Source organism: Bos grunniens, chromosome 19, assembly GCF_055505025.1.
Source record: "Bos grunniens cultivar Pamir isolate PY7600 chromosome 19, Bosgru_T2T1.0, whole genome shotgun sequence".
NCBI classification, from domain to species: Eukaryota; Metazoa; Chordata; class Mammalia; order Artiodactyla; family Bovidae; genus Bos; species Bos grunniens.
Genome location: NC_141183.1, coordinates 45,417,575 through 45,430,216, shown reverse-complemented (window position 1 = coordinate 45,430,216; position 12,642 = coordinate 45,417,575). Strand labels below are relative to the sequence as shown.

The following is a 12,642-nucleotide window of genomic DNA, read 5'->3' as shown; positions in this document are numbered from 1 at the left end:
CCCTTGCAGTGGAAGCATGGAGTCTTAACCAGTGGACCATCGGGGAAGCCCAACAGGCTCATTTTAAAAATTTTGTGCAGGCTCATTTTTTAACTTTGAAATATTTTACTCAATAGACCATCTGCTCAGAAAAGTAGCACTTAATTTTTTCCCCCATATCTCTCCATTTTGCTTAAACTCAGGCCCTCCTTATATCTCACTTATACTGAACCCAAGTCACCCTGATGTCAAAGCATTAAATCTTTTCTTTCCTTTAAACTAAAAGTGAAGTATACTTTGAAAAAAAAAATCCAAATAATCAGATATCTATAACATACAAGAATGTCCTCCCTTCCAGCGCCTCCAACTCCCTAGGCACTTTGATGTGCACTCCAGACTTGTAGCCATGCACACTGTAAAGCTCTATGTGACTGTATACAGAAGCATCTCCACCTGGAACTGTTGCAGATACCTCCAAGTATAGGTCTGAAACCATTCTTCCTCTAGACTACCTCGTTTGCCACTGTGTGGTACTCGTAAACAGCTTCACCAGCCATTCAGTTGGTCAGGCCAGGTGGGTGGCATTCTACTTCTCACATATTTCTGGAAATAGCTGTGGTGAAAATGTGTTCAAGTTAGACATTTAAAGGATAAGACGCTAAGTACTGAAAAGTCATCAAAATGTAGTTACTTCTATCACAAAAGTAAATCTTAAGTCTTACAGTATTATCACCTTTAAGAACGGAGCAAGTATTTCCTCAAAATATGCTAAACCTGAAAAAAGAAAAAGCTATTCCCTGCGTCCATACTAGGGAGGAAAATGCTTCTTTCATTTCTTGATTTTTGGTCATTCAAATACAATTCTATGGAGTTAATTTTACTTTAGCTCCTCAATTGATGAGAACGGTCAGAATTTTCTATTAACTAAAGACCAAATTAACTGGTAAATGCTCTACAGGTAGTGGACTCTTGTATTCAGTAGAAAAAATAAATCCATATACTTAAAAAAAAAAAAAAAAAAAGGTGCCTTAGATCGTATTCTCTTTTGTATAGGGACAAAACCTGTAAGATAGAGCCTATATCCAAACCTATTCAATATCCATACTACCCAGATGATTTCATCTGGAACGCCCATTTAAATATTGCATAGTCTTACCTTTAGCCTTTAATTAAATCAATGTACTAGCAATACAAGAAAAGATATATTGAACAAATATTGTAAGAGGTAAAAACATTTTGTACACAGGTATATGTCTATGTTTTTCAACTGTAGAAAATTAGGATCCTTACCTTTTGAAGTGAAAACATAATTCTCCAGATAATGTAACTGAATATTAAGCTAATATATAATATAAACACTTGAAATAGGAAACTATTTTCAGATACACCTGATTATCTGATTGTAAAAATGATTTTACATGAAATGTTGTATATTTTAAAATCTTGTAATTAAAAATAGATACTTTCTCCAAAAATATAACCTTAAGTGGAAATGGCTATCATGTAGAAATCCTAGAGTAGAATCCTTTGTTACAGTGTGAATGAACAGCAGTTTATCCAGAATATTTATATTAATATCTTTATGAAATAAAACATCAATGATGTAAAAATACAAGAAAAATGTACAAGACAAATTATTTGAGTTATCAAAATATACAAGATACCACATTTGTACTGTTGCTACAAAAAGATTTATGAAAACTACAGTTCATAATCTTGATTTCACCTTCTCAGTATTCAGTGATTCACATGGTAACATATCCTGGACAGCACACTAAAAATAAATTTATCAGGAAAAACTTACTTTTTGAAAAATGACACATAATTTCTTTCTTTGGAAGTTTTCTTACTATTGTCCATGCTATTTCATATTCTGGATTGTGTAAAATTGATGATTTTTAAAAAGATCATCACCTGGGTGATTCACATTCACAATTTGACAGGGTGCTGACACTTGGTTGGAGAGAGGTGGATTGAGGGTCATGAGAAAGGGAGAAGGTGTAGAGTAGTTTGGCATTGAAGCACCTTTAGGAATATTTAGGGAACTCTACCTTCTAGAAACAGCCCACACACATATTCCAACAGAGCTAAATCAGGTAATAGAAAAAAATACAGAAAAAAAATACTACCATAATTATAAATATAATTTGTAACTCCAATTTTTTCATCTTAAATATTTACACACTAATAAAAATATACAAATAGTCTGTTTTAAATGTACATTAAGAGAAATAAACACTTCCATGAACATCAATATAAAAATTTATCTTGAGAGCCACATGAGACTCCGTAGAAGGCATCGTTAATGTAGAATATTAAGGGAAGTCAGCTGCCAAAGTGTTCATAGTCTCTTTTGAAATGTTAAGATGAATTCCTTCAAGATAGTGCAGGAATCTGTCAAAATTACAAGGAAAAATACAATTTAAATATTAATATTTCCATCAGATAAGAATATTTCCATCAGATAAGAATATTTATCAATCTGTAAACAGCTATGTCAAGTGTTCTTTTTATAACAAACTTTACCTTCTTTTACTTTTTCCTTGTTCCTTTAGCTTCTCAGTCCTACAGATGTTTCGAAGAGTTGGCAAGTATTCAATTATACTAGCTTGTCTATTACCCAGGTTCAGAAGAGATCGGCTGGAAAATACACTTTTGATGACTGCTACCCTCTGCCAAGCACTGCTGTAAATTAAAAGTATTACATTACCTTTTGATTTTTAATGTCCAATAAAAATGCAACAGTCTCAAACACAACCAGCTTCTGGTCTCTACTCCACCCTGATTCTAGTCTAGAGAAGTGAAAGTCACTCAGTCGTGTCCAACTCTTGCGACCCGATGGACTGTAGCCCGCAAGGTTCCTCTGTCCATGGGATTCTCCAGGCAAGAATACTGGAGTGGGTTGCCATTTCCTAGTCTAGACTAGATTAACTGTATTCCAGATGAACCTCCTGTACCATTTTCAACACATCAGTCACTTCCGTACTGAAAAGACTTTCTTGGTCACCTGCTGTCTGCACAGCAAATCCAGACCCCTTCCCTGTGATCCAAGAGTCTTCCAAATCTACTCCCCCTGCCTCCAGTCTCTTATTACTTCTCTTCTCAGAAATCAGGCCGGTCTCCTTAACTGTCTCCTTACAAGCTACAGTATTACGGGCTTACCTAATCAATAAAGCCCAGCATTTCAAAATTAGTAAGAGAAAGAAACCAATAACTTCCCCTTTTTTACCATTTATTATCGAAAAATAAATAGTAAACAGAAGACTTACTCTAAATTAGCTGCAGACTGACTGAAGCGTACATTGTTGCGTCTTTGAGAAATATAAAAAGTAAGCTCTTTTGTGGGATCTCTTCCTAATTTCTTGCAAGAATTCAGCGACTTCTCCAGTGCTTTTGAAATAGCAGAAGAACATTCAGTAAAGCTGAGAGCTTCTACAGCCGCCTTTATTTCTCCAGATCTTTGAGAAGTCCATCCATCACTACTCTCGAGACTAAACTCATCACAAAGTCCACTTTTAACCTTTCCATTTGTCCAACCAAAATCATCTTTACCAAACTCCCTTTGTTCTCGTACATCCATCAGAAGGGCATCTAGGAAGGACATGTTGTCCATGAACTCAGTGAGAGAATTTAAACAGTGAGAAACAAGGACAGAACACTTTTTTTCTGCTGGTGTTGTAGGAGGACGAGGAATAGATTCAACGTTTGACTCTAGACATTTGTTTAGTTTCTTTGTCTGTGGATTGCTTTCTTTATCTCTGGCTTTCCTTTCTTCTAAATTTGACGAAGATGCAGAGTAAAGACGAATACATTCATCAGAAATGTCCAATTCACTGTCAAATAAGTCACTATCATCTAAAGTCACGATCTTTTTCTTATGTTTCTTTTTTGGTGGCTTTTTCAAAGGCTTCTCTCTTTCAAAAGGTGTCCCAGCAAGACATCTCATGTTTTCTGCTGCTGCACTGGTGTTCACATTTATTGATGAAACAGAAGAGTTTTCTGCTTCTGGAATGATATCAACAGGTAGTGGTAGAATGAACTCAAGATTACTATATAAGAAATCCACATCCTGCATTTGGAATTCTGTAAGAAGGTGGATGAGCTTATGCCATTCTTCCTTTGTTCTGATTTTGTGCTGAAAAACAATTGTGAATGAAGAAATGTTATAATAGTACCTAGTCTGAACATTTTTCTACCCATATGAATAGTGTCATTCCTATCTATCTTCAAAGTTGTGAGTCTCTACCCTTCATAATTTCATTAACTTACACTTCCTTAATACATCAAAACAGTATTATGAGTCTAAAAAATTAATTTGGAGTGTTAAATTGAAGAATTAAATTCTCCAATTGTCAGTATACACCCTAATTTAATAATTAGCAGTTCATTTGTTTAAAAACTACTATTCTGAAACTTTTTTAAATCTGAAATATCTCTAAGTTCTATATTCTATAATATATATTTAAAGCAATGCCTATGCACCATTTGTCAAAGTGGTACAATGTGTTAAAATTAGCAATCTGAAGCCTATAAAAATTATTGGTAAATTACAATTAACCTTAGATTCAAAAGACAGAAGTGAGTGTTGGGAAGATGAAAAAGAACATAAATATTCCAAACCAGACAATGAAAATACCTTCAAAAATGAAAATAAGTCTTCAGATGGGGAAAAAATGTTCTTAAGGCCGAACAAGGTCTCAGCACAACCAGTGTCACATTTGGGAAGGTCTGTTGGATTCCTTTTTGTATTTTTAGTGTTATTTTTGGAATCAGGGTCATCTTCAGAACAAACAGGTGGTACATTTCTGCTATTTGCTCCTAGAAAATTAGTAAAAGAAAAACTGAGTATCCATATTTTTATCAGACCGTAACAAGCGATTATTTAACATCCAAGATCCTTTGGCATTTTTTTCTACCTAATCCTTATTGTGTTATTCTCCATCTGTGTACCTAATTCACAAAGAGAACAATACAAACATTATTTCTACATAAATTTAGTGGGGGTAGGATGTGGGGTGAGCTTACAAACAATCCAACTGAAAAAAGTGCAAGTACACACAAATATCTAATAAACTCATAAAAAGATTTACAATTTCACCAATGATCATGAGATTAAGATATTCATTTTTCACCTTTTAAATTGGGAAAAATTAAAAAGACAATCACTGCATAATTACTGAGAAACTGAAAATGACTTAAATGTTGCCTAGTAGGTAATGGTTAATTATGTTACATCCATTTTATATTACAGAATAGCATGCAGTTGAGAAAAAGAGGGCTGGAACTATATACTGACAATAAATTGTCAAGTAAAAGAAAAGCAAAGTATTTAACTATACATAGTGCTGGTAATTCTGCTAAATAAGTAGGCAGCAGTATTTGTATATGCACAGATAAAGGTCCAACAGTAGCTATCTTTAAGAAGCAGGGAAGCTCTTTTACCTTTTATGTTATTTATTTCTCTACTGTTTGATTTCCATTGAGTGTATATCTGTGTGTATGTATGTGTGTTTTTAAGACAGGATGAAATGCATTTAAGATCTTCAAGAAAATAAATAATGTTAAAGTTCTTGGTACTGCATTTTATATCCAGTAATATGGTGATAGTTATTAACTATTTTGTTTATAATATGACACTTCACATCTTATTTATCATATTTACTTCTAAGAAATAGTGAAACTGTCAGCTTAAATTGAATTATTAATAAATACTTGAATAACATATTAAATTCTGAACTAATTGAAAAACTGATAAGGGATTAATATAACAGAACTTCACCTTTTTAAAATTTAAACATTAGTATATTTCCCAGAGCAAGATCTGTAACTATAGAACTGTGACTATGGAGCATGGAAACCACAAACTATGAACTTCTTCACGGAAAGAACCATGTCTTATTCATATAAACACAGGACCTGGCATGGAGTAAGTCCTCAGAAAATGTCTGTGACTTGAATTAGGTAACAATGACTGAAGATTGATAAGAAATAAAGCATTTTTGAAATAACAGAATTCTTAGGAAAGACAGGATTATAGGCTATTAAAGAAGCTAACAGGGAAATTACAATACAGCCATCTAAAAATAAATTATATATGGAAAAATCACCAACATTTTTAATAGGTGAAAAAAGGAAGCTGCTAAATAATATAATTCTATTTATTTTTAAGAAACCATATGTTTATAAATGTACAAGTAACCATTTGTTTCAGATTCAGTTTAATTGTAAATACCCACATTTAACGCTTACCAAACTTTCAGGAACAAAGTTGATGTATATATGTTTATTTTAATATTGACACGATACCCCAATGCTTAAAATTTTTATAATTTTTCAAATATTTTGGTACAGCATATATTTTAATATAGAATCCCATAACAGAAATTTCCTTTCTAACAAGGTAACTTACGACAAAGAGATAATGGCCTTTCTTCTAAAAATCCACCTCCACTTCTAATCCAGAACTGTAAGTAAAGGATACTTTTCCTGATATCACAAGTATTTGCAGTTAGCAATGTTACAAAATCCTTTACATCAGTTCTGAAATTTTCAGTCAAGCAGATCATCTGTAGGTAGCTGGCAACATTTAGCTGGAGTGAGGGGGAGGCGAGGGGTAGAAAGGGAGAAAGAGAGGAAAGAAACATGGTCAACTGCAGAGTTAACAGAAATACATCAATACTCTAACAAAAAGCCAAATTTCACTAAAATTTTAAAACATCTTAATTCTTATTGAGAATGATTGAAAAATATAAGGAAATATGTTACCAAATTAAAAGCATCTATATATACTGCTTTTATTAACTGTATACAGTCTGAGACAGCAAGACTGTATCTTGTTTTTTTTTTTTTATGGGACATTCTCCAACCTGAATACTAAAGGCAATCTTATTAAACCTTAAGACAATCCCTTAGGATCAACGGTACAACCTGATGGAACATTTACAGCCATTAAAATGACAAATATGAATACTATACTATACAGGAAAAAAAATACTGTATAACTTTTGAAAACCAGACTTAGTAAATTATGTCAATGCATACATAAAAGAATAAATGTATGTAAATGAGAAATAAAAGAAAAATTTAAATACATATTTGTTAGTAGTAAATGTATAATGTTTACTTTTAAATTTTATTTTGTACAATTAATTTGCTATATTTTTTGTAAAACAATATAATTCTCTTCTTATTGTTTATGGAAAGCTTTTTACCTTGAAAAGCTAAAACATATAAAATTATATTCACAGTTCACAAACATTACAAGACTACTAGCATTTTTACATTATAATAAACAAGACAATTAAAAACATTTTTCCCCATGGTATCTTTGACTTTATTCTATATATATGTATTATTCTTGCACACATCTGGGACTTCTTCCCACAGACCAGGAATTCTCCTTTCAATAACAAAAGAGTACTTACTATAAGACAAACCTTGCCATAAATAATAGCTGTAAGTTCTATAATCAACTTAAGAAAATATAAAAAGCTAATTATCTGAATGAACAAGAGAATAACCAAAGGCAGAAGAAAATGAAAGGGAAATCAACACTTGGACAAATGAAATGGCCTTGGGTGAATCCCCACCACACCTTTGAAAATTGATTCTTGACTGAGTGCAGGCTGTAACAGTGGCAGCTAAAACTCACAGCAGCTAGAAAGTGAGGGGGAGGTCCACGAAAGTAGACAAACGGAAATCCTAGCTATAAAGAACCCAAATCACTGGCTGATGCTTAAACTTCATGTGCGTGAGCTTGTCTTAAAGCAGACCGCTAAAACTAAAATTCTGAAAAATTTTAGTTAAAAAAATAAAGCAAGTATTCTGAACAGAATACTTGTTCAGATGAACAAAAAAGAATCCAGAATATATATATACATTCACAATGTACAATATATCATTCACAAAGTACAAGATAAAAATCTAAAATTACTAGACAAAAAAGTAGGAAAAGTAACCAATACCTCAGAGGCAAGACAATCAAGTAGAGACTGATCACAAGATGACAAAGCTGGAATCAGCAAGAAAGAATTTTAAAACAGCTAGTAAAACTATGCTTAAGGAAAACATGCTTACAATGAACAATAGGAAATTTCAACAGAAAAACAGAATACATAAAAAGGAAGTAAAAAGAACTTGTAAAACTAAAAATTAATGTAATATTAGAATAAAGATTTCTGTTGATGGACCTCATGGAAAAACTGAGATGGCAGGAAAAAAAAGGTCAGTAGACTTGAAGATAAATCAATATAAATCACCAAATCAGAAGTATAAACCGAAAAAAAAAATTGCGGGAGTGGCTTGGGGAAGAAACAGCACATCTCAGTGACATGGGGGTCAATGTAAATGTCCAACCTTCTTGTAATTAAATCCCCAGAAGGGAAAAAGAGAAAATGAAAATAAAATAAATTTGGGAAAATAAGACTACAAAGTTCCCTAATTGGAAGAATGATATATAATTAAGGATAATAGATAATGAAGAATCACAAGCAGGATAAATATGAAGAAAAATAATACCTAGGAACATCACAAGAAAACTGCTGAAAACTAAAGTTAAAGAGAGGATCTTGAAGGCATCTAGAAGAAAATGACACATTACATATGGGGCAGAAACATTAATTTTAAAAATCTGTTCAAACTGCTGGGACATAACAGAAACACTGGTGATCAAAACACAGTGAAATGACATGTTTAAAGTAATGATGGAAAAACTGAAAGACATCTAATATAATCCACTGCTGGCAGACTTCTTCTGTAAGAATTGCTAATGAAGTTCTTGAGGCTAAAGAGAAATAAAACCAAGGAAAAACTCAGATCTTCATACAGAAATTAAGAATATACGAAATTACACAGGTAAACAAAAACTTGATTTTTTACCTTCTTAATTTCTTTAAAGTATATATGATCAGCTAAAGCCAAAAACAGAGCATTGTATCGAGGAGCTTATAATGTATGCAAACACAAAGAATTTGAAAATTAAAGCATAAAGTTTCATAACAGACAAAACTAATCTGAGTTAATACACATTAGAATAGTGGTTATCTCTGGTGGAGAGGGGAGTGCTGACTAAAAAGGGCCCAAGGGAACTTTTTGAGGTGATTTTGATCTGGATAATGAGGTGATTTTGATCTGGATAATGGTTATATGGATGTTTATCTCTGTTCATATTTTTCAACTTGTACTTAAGTGCAATTTTAACTGTATGTAAATTTCACCTTAAAAAAGCACTGGTTACTATGAAAAAGAACTAAAGAACACTGGAGTCTAGTAAAAATTTGCATATTTGAATTTTGAAAAAAAAAAAACAACTTTAAGTTTAAAAAAAAAAATCAGAAGTCTCCTAAAACTCAAAAATGTTAACATACCCCTTAAATAGTCAAAATATAGATAAATATTATAATAAATTACCTGTTATATAATTATGATATATAATTTATGATCATCAAAATTCAAAGCTTACCAGTGAAGGAGTATTAAAATTAATTTCTTCAAAGCAGCCATCAAACATTAAACTAAATGTTGGATCTGTAGTGAAAAAACATATTTTTAAACATTAAAACCACTAAGGTACTTTCTCTAGTCATACATTTTCTATGAAAGTATTCTATATTTCATCAGTAATGAAAACATCATACAAATTATAAATCATTAAGGAACTGAATTTCTACCTTGACCTTTTAAACTACCAAGTCACTTGTAATTAATATGATTTTAACGATATTTTTAGAGTACAATCATTAACTATTAAATGGGCCATTAATTTCTAAGTAGAGACTAACACAAACACATTTTCCTACAAAAATCCATAGTAGAGACATTCTGAATATCTGCAATAACAAATATTGAAAATATTATAATACAATATACAGAATGAAAAATATTGCATGAAATTTTAAAATTAAAAACAAAATTCTAATTATAAAGAAAAGGGGACCAATTCTGTGAGACTGATGATGGCTGACTTCAGCTAAAATATGCAATTAATCCATACGGAAACATTATCAAGGGCTAAGGAATGGCCAAATTTAATATTAAGGAACTGGAGAAAGGTTAGGTTCCATAAAAAATTCTGACCAGTAAATGAGGTTTGGTGACCTAATTATAGGTAAGAGGAAGAGATAAAGAGAAAGATCTTTTCCTTCCCAAAACCCCTTCACTGGCTTGTCCATAAATTTCTTTATCTGTGTAGGCTGTTGTTGACATCCTAAATATCTAACACCCCAACACAGTAATTCAAAGTAGTACCCATTTTTTAAAGTCATTGGTATTTGCAAGTTAATATATTAAGTTTTATAATTACTCAAGGCTGCAAATCAATTGCAAATTTGAATAATTCTTAGTTGATTAATAAAAATGATCTAGAAGCCTCCTCTTTAGGAAAAAACAACCAATTTAATTCGCCAGCAGACTTCTAAAGCAACGTATCTAACCAAAATTAGAAGCTTTCCCAAATATTTTAACCGAAAGTAATTAATTGTAAAATCACTGGTTACCTACCACTTGTTGTAAGGATTACAGGTCTTTTCGTGGTTGCCATGAATGTTTTGATTGCATTCAAAAATCCAGCATCTTCTTCAAAAATGACATCAACCTAAGAATAAAATGGTTATTAGGATACTGACATAGTGAGTAACAATACATTTACTTGAATATCAGTTATGTATACACAGTAGATACATTATGTCAGAGACAAAATTTATGAATTTGTAAACACTGTGACTTCACACCACGCTTACAATGTCTTACACTATTAAAAGAGTAAATAAATTATCAAACATTAAAACCAAAGAAATAGTCACCTATTAATATAATTGGATAAGTATGGGCCAGTATAATTCTACAAACTCTAAACAGTAATCAAGTTGCATGAATCATGTTCCTGAAAAATTCTTCTATGGGTGACAGTTTTATTCACTTTAATTTGAAATGAGTGAGTGTTAGTCACTCAGTCATACCTGACTCTTTGCAACCCCATGGACTGTAGCCTGCCAGGCGGATTGCCATTCTCTTCTTCAGGGGAATCTTCCCAACTCAGGGATTAAACCCGGGTCATAGACACAATTATTCCTGACTTTCTTGGCTGTTTTACAGATCCTCAGAGTAAAATATATAGTAACCTCTAGAATAAGCTTTTATCAGGAGATATCACAAATGTATACCTCTGTAAACCTACCTCCTCAAAAAGAATGAGGGATGTTGCATTTTTCCTGTTGGGTTCCTCAGCCCCAAACTCTTTGACATTTGAATTCGTTGTGTTTGTAGATTTAGTCTGAATGATCTGTTTCTGTTCAAAAGAATTTTTGATTCCTGCATATAAAATATTTTATATAAAGTCAACTTTTTTATTAGAATATAATTGCTTTACAATGTAGTGTTAGTTTCTGCTGTACAGTGACATGAACGAGCTATACGTATACATACATCCCATCCCTCGTGGACCTCTCTCCCACCCCACCCTCTATCCGACCACTCTATGTCATCACAGAGCACCAAGCTGAGCTTCTGTGCTGCACAGCAGCTGCCTGCTAGCTGTCTATTTCACACATGGTAGTGTGCGAATGTCACGCCTAGTCTCACAGTTCATCCCACCCTCCCCTTCCCCTGCTATGTTCACATGTTTCTTCTCTACGTCTGTCTCCCTCTTCCTGCCTTGGAAGTAGTTCATCAGTACCATTTTTCTAGATGCCACATACACGCGTTAATGTATATTTGTTTTTCTAACTTACTTCACTCTGTATGAGACTCCAGGTTCATTCAGGTCTCTACAAATGACCCTATTTTGCTTCTCTTAGTGGGATGAATAATATTCATTGTATATATGTACCCTATCTTCTTTCAAATCAACTTCTGATTGAACATTGACTATTTCCACAGAATAAGCTCAAACTGAAATCCCCTATCAAAACTGAAACAAAGCATCAAGACTGCTACAAGTAGTACCTTCAGAAGTTTAATAAATAACAATAGGAACTCATGAAATATCATCCAGTTTTTATGTATCAGGGTTCTTTATCAATTTAGTGTCTTACCTTTATTATTTTCTAGAAGTGCTCCTATTTGTTCATTATTTTTTGGCTTAGAAGACACTTTAAAATAATTTGCCAAAGTTCTGGGTGGAAGTGTTCGCTTTGGTCCACTACTTTGTGGTGATGGAGGAGGAATTTTTCTTGGTGATGTAACAACCTTCTTGGGGGAGCATAATTTTTCTGCCAAAAACAAACTACACTTAAAAACAAATATTCTAAAAATTAAACAGATGGCAAGATTGAGTTATCCACAGTATAATTCTACTCATACCAGTTAAAAAGAAAAGATATAAAAATTCTTTTTCATTCTTATAGTCAAATACTCTTTACACTCAAATATTACTGTATTGTTAGCCTATCAGTTGAGAAGATAAAGCCAATCATTTGGAAAAGATACTCTTTTCCATTTTTGAAGTAAATAATGTTCACAATCCCTCCATTCACTCTGTCTATATCTGCTAGAGGTCAAAAGAAGCTAGAGGGGCACTTCCCTGGTCATCCAGTGGTTAAGACTCCACTCTCCCAATGCAGGGGGCCTGGGTTCAATCCCAGGTCAGGGAACTAGATCCCACAGGGTGCAACTAAGCGTTCACATGCCACAGCTAAAGGCTGGAGGAAAACTGATACTGGTGTATAC

The 12,642-nt window shown here is 32.8% G+C and overlaps 1 protein-coding gene across 2 annotated transcripts in view; it reads right to left on the bottom strand.

Moving 5' to 3' along the window:
• Nucleotides 1-1,544: 1,544 nt before the first annotated feature.
• The window catches only part of ATAD5 (ATPase family AAA domain containing 5), a 36,108-nt gene continuing 25,010 nt past the window's right edge, over nt 1,545-12,642 (bottom strand). The window contains exons 15-23 of one of the 2 annotated variants that reach the window (XM_086360219.1): nt 12,009-12,185; nt 11,153-11,286; nt 10,477-10,570; nt 9,440-9,504; nt 6,389-6,569; nt 4,616-4,797; nt 3,249-4,114; nt 2,506-2,664; nt 1,545-2,373 (exon numbers count right to left, since the gene is read on the bottom strand). In XM_086360219.1, the coding sequence (XP_086216345.1) occupies nt 2,295-2,373; nt 2,506-2,664; nt 3,249-4,114; nt 4,616-4,797; nt 6,389-6,569; nt 9,440-9,504; nt 10,477-10,570; nt 11,153-11,286; nt 12,009-12,185 (1,937 nt within the window). In that variant the 3' untranslated portion in view covers nt 1,545-2,294. The remainder of the gene's footprint in view (nt 2,374-2,505; nt 2,665-3,248; nt 4,115-4,615; nt 4,798-6,388; nt 6,570-9,439; nt 9,505-10,476; nt 10,571-11,152; nt 11,287-12,008; nt 12,186-12,642) is intronic. The other variant, XM_086360220.1, reaches the window with a different exon arrangement.